Consider the following 17,022-nt stretch of genomic DNA (forward strand, 5'->3'; position numbering starts at 1 on the left):
TCAAGTCCCACACACGCCTGTCTCCTTTGTGGATAGGGAGTCCTCTTGTTCCCGCTTCTGCTCCCCTGTGCCTGCATTCCCCGGATGCAGACGCCCGATGAGTGGTGTTCCTACAATCAGACAGATGTCTCTGCAACCCCCAGGACTGAGACCCTGCACCACTTGCCCCTCAACTGCAGTGTTAACCCGTGCAGTGGTCATGTGTTGCTTGCTGTTCCTTGCAGCTTGGTTACACACCTTTGATCGTGGCCTGTCACTACGGCAGCGTGAAGATGGTCAACTTTCTCCTGAAGCATGGAGCCAACGTCAACGCCAAAACCAGGGTCAGTGCCGTTCTCACATCATTTCCGTTGCAGAAGGCTCAGCCCCTGGGGTGGCTGTCCCTCCCCATGGTACCCGGGCTTTTGTTTCTAGTTCCTCTGCACAGCGGCGTGCAGGGCATGTGTGCATGCAAGGTGCGTGTGCGTGCGTGAGGCATCTGAGACTCTCTATCCCCGTAACCTCTGCCGGCGTGCAGGCTGCCGCCCTAGCTTCTGCCGTGAAGTGCAGCCCACCGACACGGGCCCTCATATCAATCACTACAGGATACGTGGGTCCCCACGGGAACAGCTGCACCGTCTGGCCTGGCCCCGCCCCCGTCCTCACCCGTGGGACGGAGTACACACAGGCGTCGAGCCAGAGCCTCTTTTTTTAAGACCACTTCTCATTAAACGTGCGCTATGAGCCGCCGGCGTGCTACGTAGGACTTTCTGTACAGGAAGTTAGCGCCTCCCCCGTGACCCTGGAGGCCAGATGTCAGAGCTATTGCTGTTTAACACCGACCTGTCTGAGGTCACAGAGTAGGAGGCGGAGGCGTCGGACCTCAGACCAGGCACTGAGGCTCGGTCTGGGCTCTGACCTGCTGTGGGTGTGCTCTGAGCCCTGCGGCGGAGGGCGGACGCCTTCAGCTTGCTGTCTCTCTTCTAAAATCTCAGCAGCCTCACCTCCCCCACCTGACACTTCATCCCCACCTCCAACCCGCTGCTTCCCTCACCCACGGTGCACCCCTACACACTCCTTCCCACGGTGTGCCCCCTACACAGTGCTTCCCATGGTGCACCCCCCAGGGATCCCCAAACTACGGCCCATGGGCCGCATGTGGCCACCTGAAACCATTTATACAGCTCCCGCCACACTTCCAGAAAGGGGCACCTCTTTCACTGGTGGTCAGTGAGAGGAGCACTGTATGTGGCGGCCCCCCAACGGTCTGAGGGACAGTGAACTGGCCCCCTGTGTAAAAAGTTTGGGGACCCCTGCCCTACACACTGCTTCCCACGATACACCCCTACACACTCACTCCTTCCCACAGTGCACCCCCATACAACACTCTCACCCCTTCCCACGGTGCACCCCCATACAACACACCCCTTTCCACGGTGCACCCCCATATAACACTCTCACCCCTTCCCACAGTGCATCCCCATACAACACTCTCACCCCTTCCCACAGTGCACCCCTACACACTCACTTTTTCCCACAGTGCTCCCCCATACAACACACTCACCCCTTCCCACGGTGCACCTCCTTATACACTCATTCCTTCCCATGGTGCACCCCTACACACTCCTTCCTGTTCTCTGTGACCTGACCTGAGGTAACTTCCAGGGGACATCCACCACTTCCTTGATCAACACCCCACCTCTGATGTCCCCATTTTGCTCATGGCCGTCCCTGTCCTAAGCTGCTCTTCTCCGTCACTGTGGAGATCATATCAGAACACCACACCCTCACGACTGCGTTCTCCAGCTGCCCGAGCGTGTCCCGATGGCAGCGTTCGTGCTGCCTAGAAAATCCCCTCAAAAGACATTTTTATTAGGAGTCCACACTTTTAAATCGCCATGTTTTTATTGGTGATGGGTTGTCAGAGTGACGTCTGTTCTGATCCCTCCCTCCCTAGACCTCGGGGACAGGTCCCCGACCCTCAGTCAAGGGAGAGAGTCGTAAACAGGACACAGGAAACCACATACCCTTTTAATTAATTTCTTTTTCATTAACACATTTTTTCTTTCTGCCTTTGGACACTCACCCATCTCTCTCATCGCCAAAACCCTGTCTTTGGCAACTACCAACTCTTCTCGTAGCTGTGTGTGTGTGTGTGTGTGGCCACTTAGTTATCCGCTCACCCGTCACGGACGTGCAGGTTGTTCCGTGATGGCTGTAAGCAATGCCACTCTGAAGCCCACTGGGGTGTAGCTGCTTCTCTGTTGGTGTTTTCATCTTCTTTGGATAATTTGTAGTACTTTAGATATTTGTAACATTTTGAGACCCCTCCGTGCTGTTTTCCATGGTGACCACACCCTTTTGCCTCCATCCCAGGGTTCCCTCCAGCTCTGTCTCGTTGGGAACACCACGTTGCCGCGCTCAGGGGGGCGGCAGTGTGGGAGGCCTGGTGGATGTTCTTGAGGACAGAGCAGAGCTGGCGTGGTGGTCCCGGGTGCCCCCCGTGGCAGCGGAAGGGTGAGGTCAGGATGTACCGCGTGCCAGGGCACTCAGGCGGTCTCAGGAAGAGTGGTGCACAGTGTGCCACCGCCGTGGTGCCAGGCATCCCTGCAGCCCCAGAGAGGCGTGACGTCGTGTGTCCATGCGCGTCAGCAGTCCCCGGGCGCAGCGGCGTGGCAGGCTCTGGCGGGGGCGGGGGAAGCACATCTCTCCAGATGTGACTCATTAGAAACATACAGAGCTTTGGACGTCTGGAAGTCGGTCTCCTGACGTTCTCTGAGAAGCAGAAACAAAATCACATCTGTACATAATCAAATAAAAAGTCATGTTTTAAAGATACCAATGCTGTGAACGCGGGAGAGGCAGAACTGCCGACTCCAGCCGGGGCGGCACGGCTGTGTACTTGAGAAACCAACTGAGATGTGATGCCATCAGAATTCTCAGGTGGTTCATAGGGTCAGGTCACATGTCAGCCCAGAGGGATGGCTGTCCTTGTGGGACCCCAGGCATCTCCGAGAGGGACCGCGGCGGGTAGCACCCGAGGTGACATTGCTGCGCAGCTTTGGTGGGTCATAACACGGGGAAGGCGGACACCCCCTGTGGGGGCAGCATTTGTCTCCCTGGGGTTTGAGCTGCACTCGGAGGGGCCTTCGGTTCAGAGAAAAATCTCATTTTACCATTTCAGGTTTTCTTTTTTCTTTCTTTCTTTTTTTAATGAACTAAGTAGATTCTGTTTGCTGAGGGAAATCAAGGTATCTTTCCTGTCTCCCCAGGGGGTAGGTTACACAGCTCAGAAAATGTTCTTTTAATAAGGACAGCTGTGGTTCACACAGTGACTTTTTTGCAGAAGAAATTGTGTTTTTCTCCTCACTGTGTAACCATAGCGACTGGAAATTGTTTTGTTGCTATGCACGTATAAACCTAAGTGCTTTCACTACTCAGACTTGGTATGAAAATTTGGTGAAGTGACTTGTTTTGTGAGACTGTTAGTCACTTAAGATTAGAATGAAATCCTGTAACGTCATCGGCTTGGGACAAACGGATGTAATTAATTCCATGATAATTTGCAAAGGTGGTTTAGAACATCAGCATTTTCTTTTTTCTTTTTGTGTGTGAGAGAGACAGAGAGAGGGACAGATAGGGACAGACAGAGAGGGAGAGAGATGAGAAGCATCAAAGCATCAGTTCTTTGTTGAGGCACCTTAGTTGTTCATTGATTGCTTTCTCATATGTGCCTTGACTGGGGGGCTACAGCAGACCGAGTGACCCCTTGCTCAAGCCAGCGACCTTGGGTCCAAGCTAGTGAGCTTTGCTCAAACCAGATGAGCCCACACTCAAGCTGGCGACCTCGGGGTCTTGAACCTGGGTCCTCCGCGTCCCAGTCCGGCACTCTATCCACTGCACCACCGCCTGGTCAGGCAGAATGTCAGCATTTTCTTTGTAAAATACACCAGGGAGATCACAGGGCTCTCAGTAAGGGAGAAAAGCAGTGTGTGTGAACATCTTCCTACGACTTCAGCGAAAGTGAAGGCCGAGTTCGTGGGCAGCATATGCAATCCCTCACGGAACTCGAGGTCTCGGCTGTTTCGGGTTAGCGGGTTGGAGGTGCGGGTCACCGGCTGAAGTGCTGGGTCTGGAGCTCCCAGCAGGACGGGCCAACGGCGGGGGTTGGGGGCGAAGCTTCCACCATGTTCTGCAAAGGGCTGTGCGTCACCCCAGAGTTTCCTGGGAAATATATCCATGGGGCAGTTTCCTGGCCACAGGTCCACTCAGCTCGGTGAGAGCTATAGAGGGCAGGAATGTCACGTTGGTGTCGTTGGCTTGGTGATGCGGTGTCTCCGTGCAGCACCCGGTGAAGGCGAATGGTCAGTACGTCTGCTGACCCTGTGGCGGCCACCGGGCTTGGTTTGTAAACACATGGAAAGGAGGAATATTTAGGGGGATGTGCTCTCCCTCAGGCTCCTCAAGTGCCCCTGGGTGACATGACGGGAGAGTCCCTGTGACTGCGCAGTTCCCCAGGTGTAGGGTCGTTCCGCGATGGGGGTGCCCAGACGCGGCTGAGCTGACGCTGTTCCCGGACCAAGGGACGCTCAGACTGACGGACTGCGTCTCATGTACGTGGGCCTAGCCCCGGACAATAGGCCGCGGTGACTGCACGGGGGGGGGGGGGGGTGCATCAGGCCCTGTGTGCACAGCAGACACGCAGACGGAGCAGCTGGTCACAGGGCCGCAGGGACACCAGACGGCAGGGGGCAGACACCCCGACAGGTGTCAGGTGTGACGGCTCCTCGGAGCTTAGACCCAGATGCGCGAGGTTTTGGGCGAGGCTGGGGGTGACAGGAGTCGTGGGCATCGGTGTCATGCTGTCTGCGGGACCAGACCCCAGAGTGACTGTGGGGAAGGACTTAGCTGTCAGCCCGGTGTCACTGCCTCTGAGACGAGGTTCATCCCGTGACCACTCCCCCAGATATTGGCAGGAGGCCAGCCTTCACTCAGCTCCAGGCACGTCCTACTCTGGAGGCAAACTCAGACCAGAATGATCACAGGACCCAAATTCAAGACTCTCTTTTTTTTTTTTTTTTTTTTTTTTTTGTAGTGAGAAGCAGGGGGTGGTGGAGGGGATGGGGGGGGGGGGGAGGCAGACAGACTCCTGATGGGATCCACCCGGCATGCCCACCAGGGGGCGATGCTCTGCCCATCTGGGGTGTTGCTCTGCTGCAACCAGAGCCAGTCTAGCACCTGAGGCAGAGGCCACAGAACCATCCTCAGCGCCAGGGCCAACTCTGCTCCAATGGAGCCTTGACTGCGGGAGGGGAAGAGAGAGACAGAGAGGAAGGAGAAGGGGAGGGGTGAAGAAGCAGATGGGCCCTTCTACTGTGTGCCCTGGCCGGGAATCGAACCCGGGACTTCCACACACTGGGCTGATGCTCTACCAGTGAGCCAACTGGCCAGGGCCTAAACATTTTTTTTCTAACTGGGCTTCCCATGAACCCTCTTCTTCTCTAAGGGTGCCCTTCTTGGGCCAAAGCTGTCCTGAGAAAGGGACTTCTGGACAGACTTCCATGAAGCTAGCCCAAAGTCACCTGTTAGGAAGGGCACAGCAGGGCAGCCGTGGTTTGTGTGGCCCTCCGCAGGTTTCAGCAGAAACACTTCCCCTCCTTCCTCCTGGGGCGGGAATCACTGGTGTTCCTTCTCCCGGCAAACGTCCCCCTTGTGGATTGCTCGGAATGGTCAGAGCGACATGTGGAGTTGGCCCGGCACTCCATGTTTTGTGGGGCAGACGGTGTGTGGGCATGTTTGCTGCTGAGAACGGGGCTCCTGGGGAGGTCGCCCCCGTAAACCGCGCCGTCATAAGTGAGACCAAGGCCTCTGAACGCAGGCTAACCAAGCTCTCCTTCTGTCCTCTGCTCTGGCCGCCGCCACAGAACGGCTACACACCTCTGCACCAGGCCGCGCAGCAGGGCCACACGCACATCATCAATGTGCTGTTGCAGCATGGCGCCCGGCCTGATGCCACCACCACGGTAAGGGCCCTCTGCCTGCACCCCTTGCATGCCCCCCGGCCCCTGCCAACCCTCATAAATGAGTGACATCCACAGTGTCCTGTCCTCACAGCCCTGCTCAGCCCTGGGGACTCAGCCGTGGCTTCTCCCATGGAGTCCATCCATCCCTGTCACGGGTGGTCTTCCTCTTTCCCTGCAGCCTTCTCTCTGTCCCCAGCATGACTGTCTTTCCCAAAGAACCTGCCTTCTCACCATGTGCTCAAGTAGGACAGCTTCTGTTTTGTCATTCTGCCCCAGCGAAAGTTTGAGGCTGTTCTGGTGTCATGGTTCCCACCCCTCCTGAACGAGTCCCTCCCTCATTTCAGGCAGGCAGTGGGCTTGGGTCAGGCTGCAGGGAGCAGTGGGCCCCCCACCTCCAGCCGCAGTCCATTGAAATGTAATCGAAGTGGTCTGATTCGGCACCACCCCCTCTGGCCGAGTCCTGGTTCTCAGTGTCCTTTGCAGACGCCCAGCTGCTGGCCGGCCGGCCTTGTTTCCTGCACAGTGAGCCCTGCTCCACGGCCCCAAGTGTGGGGTGGGGCTCCCCTCGGCGGCCGGGGGCTCGGGGATGATCACGTGGATCTGCCTTTCACTGGCACCTTGCAGCCTGGGTGCACAGTGCCCGGAGTCAAACACCCAGGAGTTAAAGCCATGAGTGCTGCTCGTTAGGGAGAGTGGGGCAGATCCAGCTTGTTATGTTGCCATGGTGACCTGCACTCCAGTCTGGAGAAGTTACCAGACACATTCAGATGCTACGGTGCGAAGTAGTGATGTCCTCAGCGGAGCCTGGAGCTGGAGGAGGTGCTGGCTCAGGCAGGGCGCTGAGCTCACCGGCTTCTCTCCCTCCCCCCTCTCCCCAGAACGGCAACACAGCCCTGGCCATTGCCAAGCGGCTGGGCTACATCTCGGTGGTCGACACCCTGAAGGTCGTGACGGAGGAGGTGACCACCACCACCACGGTGAGTCAGGAAGCCCACGGGCTTCCGCGGCTGGCGGGGGTTTCTTCCCAAACAGTGTCCTGAGCTTCAGTTCTGAACTTGCCGTAACTCTATGGTGAGGTGCTCACAGGAGTTTCTGGGTGCGGATGCCTCCGCACACAGTCCCGAGGATCGAGCGCCCTGTAGTCACAACAAGCCCACGTGAGACGTCAGAGTGTCCTTGGACCACCCTGAGGTCCTTTTTCTGTGACTGACTCCACTGTGGTTTGGGTATGACCCCAGCTTCTGGCCAAGGGGCGGGACAGCCCGGTGACACGGCCTCGCAAAGGCCCCATCCCCTGTGGTGCTCAGGGCTGGTCTGACGCTTTTCCGTGGGGGGTAGTCCCCCTGCTTCCCTTCTGGTTTGTGTTCAATCAGAAAATGGACTGAGCTTAGTAGGGAGACTGTCCCCGTGTTGTCCTGACCTGTGGTGACAGCTGGGTGTGTGGTGAACACTGGGGTGCCCTTGGGCGAGGAGCTGGGGTGCAGAGCAGGCAGGCAGGCAGCCTCCCGGTGCCCCGTGTCCTCCAGTGAAGCCCAGGGTGCCTCTTCGGGCCGACCTCTCCGTGTTTTCTTGTTAGTGACTCTTCTGAAGCTTGACCTCTGGGAACAGCAGTTTGGTGACATGTAGATGGTGGAGCCCTGGGGGTCCTTTAGGGACAATGTGCTCAGAGAGGGGCAAGCACAAAGGCTGACGGAGGGTTTTGCCGATGGCCCAGACCTGGAGGGCGCGCCGCCGTCCTGGATCTGGTGAGAGAGGTGAGGAGGGAGGGGCACACTTTGGTGGAGTCCATGGTCCCCGTGAGGTGTGGTCCTGCGTGGAGGGCCGTGTGATTTACTTGTGGACGTGAGACGCGTGTCCAGATGCCCGAGAGTCCGCAGCTTGTTTGCTGAGCGGAGTGTCAGGGCCTGTGGGCCCCATGTGCCACAGAACTTTTAAGGATTTAAAGTGGAGCTTCTTCCGTAAGTCACATAGGGAGAAACGGGTCTGTCTTCCACCTGTGCTAATAACCCCGAGTCTTCGAGGCTGACTCTGGATGGCTTTCTTACCCTGTCATTTCTGATCTCAAGAACATCTCCCTCTTGGGGGCCTGGGCTCATCTGGCCTCCTTGAAACAGTGTGCCTGTCCCAGGTGAGTGACACCCCAATGAGTGGCCCAGCCTGCCTGCTCTCACGACACACACCTCCTGTCGACCTGGGTCAGGCGTGTCCTTTCTTCTTTCCAGCTTCCCTGCAGCTGGCGAGCCTGCATCCTTTTCTGGCACCTTGTGCATGTGTCCTCCCCTGGTGTCTGGATCCACCCCAGCTGCCGAGGTGACGGGGAGGGGGCAGGGCTGGGTTCTGTGCTGTCCCTGTTAGGAGCAGCCCCGTGCCCACCAGCAGCGCCCCCCACCCAGGGCAGCGGCGAGGGCCAGGGGCCGGCACTCAGCTTCCGTAGGAAGATAGATTCTGAGGGAACTGGTCAGAACTGTAAGATGGGACTAGCTCACTGGCAGAGAGAGCGCGGCCCCCCACGTGGGACCCACGGCGAAGGACCTTACACAGGCCTGCGTCCGAGGACGGCCGCCATGCAGGTTCTCAGGTGTCCCCAAGGAAGCGGCTGGACAGATGGCCAGGCACCCGCACTCCCAGCTCCAGGGGCTCATAGAGAGAGAGACCTCTCCGACTCTGCCCGCTGTTTTCTTTGTCTGGTACCCGGTTATCTCCACGCCGCTGAGGCGATCGAGCGAGCATTGCTCTGCGGAACCACCGGACTCGGAAATAAAACAAGTTTCTGGGGGGGGTGGGGGAAGCCAGCAAATGCAGGCCTGTGGCGTACCTGCTCCTAGAAGAAGCTGTGTCCTCCGGCCCCCGGCCCAGGGTGGTCCCAACTGGCTGCGTGTTCTGATGCATCCTCCCTTTTCCTCCCTGCCCCCTGGACAGTGGTTCTTCTCGGACCTTCATGAGTTCTACTGTTTCCTGACACGGAGTGTGGGCTGAGAATGGAAACACAAACGTTCCTTTCCATCCCGCCGGTCTCCTTCCTGACACATCCCGTCTCCGGGGAGAGACGTGCGTTTGTTCCTCTTATACCACACTGTCCTCGGTGACATCAAAGCAGTGATGGATATTGAGCAATTGCAGGTGTTCCAGGCACTGGGCGTATGTCTGGGATTCAGATTCAGTTCATCGGATTCCGGAGTCCTTGTTCTGAGACCTGTGACGTAACAGAGCTTAGCTCCGCTGAAAGCAGCTGGACGGGAATGTTGGGAAAGAAGAGTTTTCACCTAATTTTTTTTTTTTTTTTCTGAAGCTGGAAACGGGGAGAGACAGTCAGACAGACTCCCGCATGCGCCCGACCGGGATCCACCCGGCACGCCCACCAGGGGCGATGCTCTGCCCACCAGGGGGCGATGCTCTGCCCTTCCGGGGCGTCGCTCTGCCGCGACCAGAGCCACTCTAGCGCCTGGGGCAGAGGCCAAAGAGCCATCCCCAGCGCCCGGGCCATCTTTGCTCCAATGGAGCCTTGGCTGTGGGAGGGGAAGAGAGAGACAGAGAGGAAGGAGGGGGTGGGGGTGTAGAAGCAAATGGGCGCTTCTCCTATATGCCCTGGCCGGGAATCGAACCCGGGTCCCCCGCACGCCAGGCCGATGCTCTACCGCTGAGCCAACCGGCCAGGGTCACCTAATTTTCAAAAAAAGGCCGTTATTGATCTTCCTGGGAGCATCATTTCCAGCATAATTTCCTCAAGTCTACGGAGTCACTGAAAATACCTTGGAATGATTCACCAGTGATAGACAAACAGCATAAACCGGTGTAATAATTACGTAAAATAAAATAAAATTTAACCTGTCACCGTTTAAACAGGACAGTTGAGCCACACGCAGCCACACAGGCGACGCGCACACTTCACGCCGTTGGACTGCGGGGAGGAGCATTGGAGCAGCTGCCTGGCTTCTCCTCCGTCAGATGCAGTTTCCCAAGCGGCCGTCCGTCCATCTATCCGGGGTCTCTCCCCAGCGTGTGGCTAAGAGGAGCTGGGCTGCTCCGGGGAAGGCAACGTGCCCGCTGCAGAAATCAGGGCGTTTGGAACCAGGGCTTGTTTCGCTAACCTTTACTGCATAAGACGCCACAGGGACAGGACCGCTCGACCTCCTGGGGTGACTGTCGCTGTGCGGGGGGCGGGGGGAGGGCGGGATGGGGACACAGACGTCAGAATGAGGGCCTCCCATGTCCGGCAGCAGAAGTGGGAACCCCCCATCCTGTCCCCAGGTGATGCTGGGAGATGTGACTCAGGCTGCGCCTTATGGATCAGCTGTCGTTCCTCGTTTGTGTTACGTGAACAACTTTAAAGTGATCGTACTTTATGCCACATCTAGTCATTGATAGGAGGGGCATACAGGACTGACAAAACCACCGAGATAAAATGACGTTACATTGTCGCTGAAAGATCGGAGCACTCTTTGATAAGCTGTTAAGAAAATGTAAATGTTCAAAGTTCTAAACCGGTTAGAATGGGAACACCCCCCCACCCCTCCCCACACGGATGAGTCACGTGACACTTGGAGGCGGAACCCAGAGGTTTTCTTTGAAAACCTGATGGGACCGCTCAGTTGTCAATCTTGCACACAGGCCACCCCTAATGCATTCTGTGCTGTGTGCATACCCCATAGTATGGACATGTGAGGGCTGTTACCTCATCCTGCGTGTGTCTTAACGAGACACTGTGCTGAGGGACAACCTTTTTAAACTTCTGACGTCATTGTTTTTCCAGTCTGTTATCATCATCCCTACCATACCTGAGGTAGCACCTGTTTTTGGTGACTTACTTTTCTGAGACTTGTCTGAACCAATTACCTTAATTGTTTGTTTGTTTTTTAATAGAGAAAAATGTTATTTACATTTTTAATTTGTTACAAAAATTATATTTGCCTGTACCACTTGTAGAATGAGTTTGGAAACACAGGCCAGCTGAGACTATAACCCCTCGGGTGGGCACCCAGGTGTGGGCATAGGAAGGGACACACAAGCCAGACCCCCACCCAGCTGTGGTGAAGTGAAGCCCAGCCCAGTCCAGCCCCCTTTCTCTTCTGCACAGAACAGCCAAATACACTCCACCATAGTAAGAGCTCGTCCTTGGGTCTGCCGTCTCTCATATCCTATCTGCTTCGCCGTGTTGTCTGATCTAATCACACCCCACACAGCTTGGGCGCAGTGCATGCTCCCCTTACCTGTGGAAGTCATTTCTGGTCTTGACCGTGGAATCCTGTGGCTTCTCTTGTGGAAAGATCAGGCTCATTATTGTGTCACATCCCTGTTGTTGTGTGCCGCGCACAGGCTCCTGCACAAAACCATAGTTTGTGATAATCAGGTTTTCCAGGGTAGAGTATGTGTGCATTTCTGACGACTTGAGTCGCACTGAGGAGGACACATTCACTGTCCAGTCAACAAGTACTGACCACCCCCTGAGGCCAGTGCACAAATGCGGACTGCATTTCTTACGTTGCCCTGCAAATGGCATTTTCACCTCTGCCCCCCAAATCAGCCAAGACAAACATGGTCCCTGCGTATTGCTTTCTCTGTGGCCGCGTCTGTTTGCTGATGGTAGCTTTCAACAGTCATCAGTGACCCAGCTGCAGCAAAGTGATTTCTACAGTTCAAAGAAAGTGCTGTCGTCCTGTTATCATCTGAAAATGGAAACCGAGAACGCCCGGCCGTATCATTTGATCATTTAAGGAGAGATGCTCCCTGTGAAGGGCAAGTACTCATCAGCATTCTGCAGAAATGGACGTCCTGGTGTCGTTGAAGGCTGGAACTAGCCCTTTGGGTGTTGAACTCATTTTATTTACACTTAGATACTCATTTAAACAGTTTCCCAAAGTCACCGTTTAATAGGATGTCATTGTCTCTGTGCTGTGTTTTAAGTATATCATTGCCCATGATGTGATGCCCTTTCTTTCCTTTTCTCTTTTCTTTTCTTTTCTTTTCTTTTCTTTTCTTTTCTTTTCTTTTCTTTTTTTTCCCTCTCCTCCCCTCCCCTCCCCTGTGGGGAGGCAGTCAGAGAGACTCCTGCATGTGCACAACCAGGATCCACCCAGCACGCCCACTAGGGGGCTATGCTCTGCCCATCTGGGGTGTTACTCAGCTGCAAACAGAGCCATTCTAGCGCCCGAGGCAGAGGCCACAGAGCCATCCTCAGCACCCGGGCCAACTTTGCTCCAATAGAGCCCTGGCTGTGGGAGGGAAAGAGAGAGAGAGGAAGGAGAGGGGGAAGGGTGGAGAAGCAGATGGGCGCTTCTCCTGTGTGCCCTGGCCGGGAATCAAACCCTGGACTTCCACACACCAGGCTAATGCTCTACTGCTGAGCTAACTGGCCAGGGCTGCATGCACTTTCTTAACACAGGAGAACAGGTTGCAGATTGAGCTGCACAGCAGACGCACCTGAGAAACGTTTTGAAAATGCACAGAGTTCGGCCCGGTCCTCAGGGAAGCTGATTTAATATCGGTCTGTGATGGGACTCAACCAGCAATATTAATAAACAAAACAAAACTCTCCCTGATAATTTTAATATGCAGCTCGAGTGGAGAGAGCCGTTACTGTAAAACACAGGTTGCAATTTACCTGTGTTAAATGTATACACTAATGTTCAAATGATAATTGAACGGGATATCACAGCCGTCTTTCTCTGTTTGTCCTGTCAGCAGATAGATGTTGACCACCTGTCGCCCTCTGGAAACTGTGGGCAGGTGCTTTTGTGTTCCCAATGGTGTGGGTGTCTGTCCGTGAGTGAGGCATTCTGGGGCTGCGTGAACGGGATGAGTGGGAAACTGGGTTTCTGCCCCCTCCTCTGCACAGCACGTGGCCTCCTTTGCTTCCCTGGTGTCTTTTTTTTCTTTATCGGTGTATCGCCAGAAAGGAAATCTGTTTAGACATTATATCATACTGCATACTTTTATATCATCTATTTGTTTGCTGCTTCTGGGAAGAAAAGCATTGGTGCTGGGGGATCATTGCAGCTATTCGAACGTGTCTGGAACATCTGTGTAGCGTAGTATACAGACCGGGACGACTGTTGACTGCATCTCTTGACTGCATCTTAGAGGCTTTTGGTGAAGATTTTAGTCTTATTTCGAGAAATTCGTCTTTTAAAATTCCCATAACAATGCCAGTCGGTGTGTCTGAAGCTGCTCCTGACGTCCAGACAATAGCCACTCAGAATGTTTCTTCAACACCTGAGCGATTGAAAAAGTTCAGAGGCCCTTCACTTTCAGATTAATTTAAATGAAATTAGTTACAATAATAATAACTCATGCTAGCTAGTTTATTGAATACTAAGATATGCCGATCATTGTTCTTAGAGCTGTTGTAAATATTATTTCATTTAATCCTCATAACAGTTTTATGAGTAGTCTTCTTACTGGCCAAGTGATGAGACCACAGTTCTTGTCTTGTTGAAGGAAAGAGTTTAGACAAGGGACAGCACAACAAGTGAAGTGAGAATTTGCTGGCCGTGCGGGAGGAAAGTCAAAGCAGAGAGCGCTTTGGAGACAGGTTTCAGGAGTCAGCCCAAACGGGCTGCTGCTGCCCACTGCCCGCCCCCCCGCTACAACTCTTGTGGGTCCATTAGAGCCCAGGGGAAAGAGAGAAAGGCAGGCATGAAGCCTCAATGTGACTGATCGTCAGTGCCATTGCTAAAGAATTCACTTCTCAAGTGGGAACGCAGAACAATGGGCTTGTCTTGTACGACTTCCCTGGAGTTCTTGATCCTTTATCTTTTTTTTTTTAATTCAGTGAGAGAAGAGGAGGCAGAGAGACAGACTCCCGCATGCACCCCAACTGGGATCCACCCAGCAAGCCCACCGGGGGGTGATGCTGTGCCTATCTGGGATATTGCTCTGTTGCTCAGCAACCAAGCTCTTCTTAGCACCTGAGGTGGAGGCCATGGAGCCATCCTCAGCACCTGGGGCCAACTCGCTCCAATCAAGTCATGACCACAGGAGGGGAAGAAAGAGAGAGAAGCGAGAGGGGAAGGGTGGAAAAGCAGATGGACGCTTCTTCTCTGTGCCCTGGCCAGGAATTGAACCTGGGACTTCCACATGCTGGGCCAATGCTCTACCGCTGAGCCAACTGGTCAGGGCCTCTATTCTCTACCTTCAGGAGGAAGAAATGGGTTTTCATTCTAGAACGTGAGAGAAAGAACTCCCAGCATAAACAGGGAAAAACGGGACCGCAGGTCTCAAGGAGGAGTCTGAGCGCCTCTCAGCTCTTAGATCTTTGGTTAGATTTTGTTTTTGAGGATTAATGATTTTTTTTTTCTTTTCAGACTATCACCGAAAAGCACAAGCTGAATGTTCCCGAGACGATGACTGAAGTGCTCGATGTTTCCGATGAAGAGGGTGAGTCTTTATTTTCAGACCTCTCTGAAGCCTGTCCTGGTCCCTCCCGAAGGAGCCATCCTGCCTTCAGGGTCTGAGCTGGGTCTCGATGGCGATGTCTTCACTCGAACATCGCGGTCCCACCTTGGTTTCAATTCATTGATATCTTTGCCATTTGGGGAAGGAGGATTCCGATTGGTCTGTTTTCAACTGGTGTTATCATTCTTGTCTAACTAAATAACAGGCCTGGGAAAGAACTAGAAATTGGCCCTCAGTGAAAACATCGACCCAATAATGCAACAATTAACGTATATTTTAATTGTATTAAATTACTTTTCTTATGACATCACCTTCAATGAAAAGATCCTAGAATGCACACTATCAGTGGTATATCCAGAAGCCCCTGCTTTCTGGCTGGCTCAGATGTGCAGCATATATTTTAAATCCAGAGGAAAAGAGCCTTAGAAACTATTTTTAAAAATAAACAACAAAAGCATAGCAGTTAAGTCAGAAAAATTCACCTGTAAGAGTTTGATGTGTTAAGTCAGAAAATGTGCCCCCCCCCAGTGTTAGGGTTGATACAGTTTATCCAAGGTGTCAAGGTTCTGAGATGCTGACGGATCTACCAGAAGCATTTGGGACCCTCGGGTGGGGCCATGTTTTGGGCTCCCCACCTCCACCCCAACTAGACAGTTGGCTTTTCTTGAACAAAAAAAAAAATCCGTGGCGCAGCACAGAAAGCCTGCGGCCAGCCGGGTTTCAAACCACTGCTGTGGTTGGGTGTGCACCCCTGAAAATTGACGGCCATGAAGAACAGCACCGGGGCCGATTAATTGCCTTTATGGAGACACAGGAGTGCTGTTTCTTTAGGGTTCGTTAAGATCTAATCACAACGTGACACTGTACATTGAGATGTCTACTAGGGACCCGTTTGCTAACGTGCCTGTTGGTAAGCGCTCTGAGTTGAGCTGGGTTTTGTAAGAACTAACGACAAGAAGATGCACAGGTTGGGCCGGTGTGTGACCGACCGTGAGCTCCCAGTGTTTGTTACAGTTCTTTCTGTTCCATCCTCCCCCAGTTGGACCCCTGGGCCTCCCCTTTCCCGTGTGCACACCCTATCGTGTGGGGGGCTCATTCTTCTAATCTCCACTTGTACATTGGACAGCGTTCAAACAGTCTGGTGACTACTGCCCTGACGGGGAAGCCCTCGCTGATTCAGGTACCCACCGAGGACGTTGCTGGAGTGAAAGCTTTTCGTGGCTTTTAATTTTTCTTAACTGTGTAGGAGTCATTGGCTTGATGTCTAAACCTGGGTGCCTAGTACTAACCTGTCCCTGTGGAGGCAGCATGTGTCCCACGGGCGAGGCTGTGTGTGCGTGCGTACGCCCGAGCGTGTGGGTTTTATTAACTTGGAAGCTTCAAGCCACGGCTTGCTTACACTGTTCATGATTTTGCGACCGTGATGGAGACATCTTAACATCATTACGTTGTCTCGTGACTGTTATAGAAACGGTCTCCCCCAGACCAATATTTCTTCTTAGAATACAAGTTTAAAGGGGGAAGAAATAGAAACTATTCTTGGATAAGTTGACCCGGAACTAGCATGAACTTGTGAACAGCTGAGTGAGACGGCTCAAACTGAATGCTGTTTTGTGTCATTCTTGGGGAAGAGAATGGTTCTCACACGGTTACAGAGACACCAGATGAGTAGCTATGAGGTCATGTTTAAGGTGGCAAAGCTTTTGGGTTTAAAGGACCTTCCACGACACTTGCGAAAGGACTTGTATGGTGCAGCTTGTTTGAATCAACAGATTCGCCATCAGTAAGGGTCCCTTCCCTCCTCATCAGTAAGAAGAGACTGAGTCTTTCCAGACTGTGACAAAGCTCATACCTTTTTTTTTTTGTTCCTGAAAACATGGTAAGCTTCCATCCAAACCAGACATTGCCTGCATATTGATGAGCCACTTCTTAGAATGGCTCTTACAATGTTTTCCTCCCAGAATGGATCCCACTTTACACGACTCATAAAGGCACTCCCAGGGGAGAGCTGCAGACCACACAAGGCAGGGAGCGGTGGGACAGGTGAGTCCACGAGGCCGGTCGGCACACGTCTGAGCTGCTGGGTCTGGTCACCGTGTTCAGACACCTGCTCTCATCCTTAGTTTGAACCGTTGCTTGCCGACACAGACCTTGAGTGCTGCTGGTGTATTGCACATTTTCCTCTAATAAGTAACCCACATCACTCTCTCATTCACGCTGTTGACGTGAGGTCTGTGACCCCTTACACAGCAGCCTCTTAACTGAAACCCCATCACATGTGCCCGTCAGAACCGCACCTGAACAAATGGACCCTTCCAGCTCATTTTTCGGGGAGGCCAGCCTCACTGACCTGTCCTCGGGTGGCCACAGCAAGTTAGCACAAACTCGGGCAGTCCATTTATCCTGGTCACAGTGCCAGAGGCCGGACGTCCGTGGTGGGACTAAGCTTCTGAACTCCGGAGGCTCTCAAAGGCATTCTTGTGTCTCTAATTCCTGTGGCCTTCAGCGGTCCGGAGTCCCTTGCCTTCAGCTGGCCTTTTGCTCCGTGCTTCTCTGTGTGTCCATCTCGGTCTTCTGTAAGGACACGCTCACTGGGTTTGCCCAGTCTGATCGCCTCCCAAAGCTTACC

General features: G+C 53.8%; 1 protein-coding gene across 49 annotated transcripts in view; it reads left to right on the forward strand.

The window, feature by feature from the left end:
• ANK2 (ankyrin 2) overlaps nucleotides 1-17,022 on the forward strand; it is a 380,102-nt gene that overhangs the window by 298,699 nt on the left and 64,381 nt on the right. For 30 of the 49 annotated variants that reach the window (XM_066383826.1, XM_066383831.1, XM_066383829.1 and 27 more), the window contains 4 exons: nucleotides 225-323; nucleotides 5,904-6,002; nucleotides 6,881-6,979; nucleotides 14,303-14,375. In XM_066383826.1, the coding sequence (XP_066239923.1) occupies nucleotides 225-323; nucleotides 5,904-6,002; nucleotides 6,881-6,979; nucleotides 14,303-14,375 (370 nt within the window). Of the gene's footprint in view, nucleotides 1-224; nucleotides 324-5,903; nucleotides 6,003-6,880; nucleotides 6,980-14,302; nucleotides 14,376-15,519; nucleotides 15,574-17,022 lie in introns of all 49 variants that reach the window. The other 19 variants (XM_066383813.1, XM_066383817.1, XM_066383818.1 and 16 more) reach the window with 1 other exon arrangement.

Source organism: Saccopteryx leptura, chromosome 1 (genome assembly GCF_036850995.1).
Source record: "Saccopteryx leptura isolate mSacLep1 chromosome 1, mSacLep1_pri_phased_curated, whole genome shotgun sequence".
Lineage (NCBI taxonomy): Eukaryota > Metazoa > Chordata > Mammalia > Chiroptera > Emballonuridae > Saccopteryx > Saccopteryx leptura.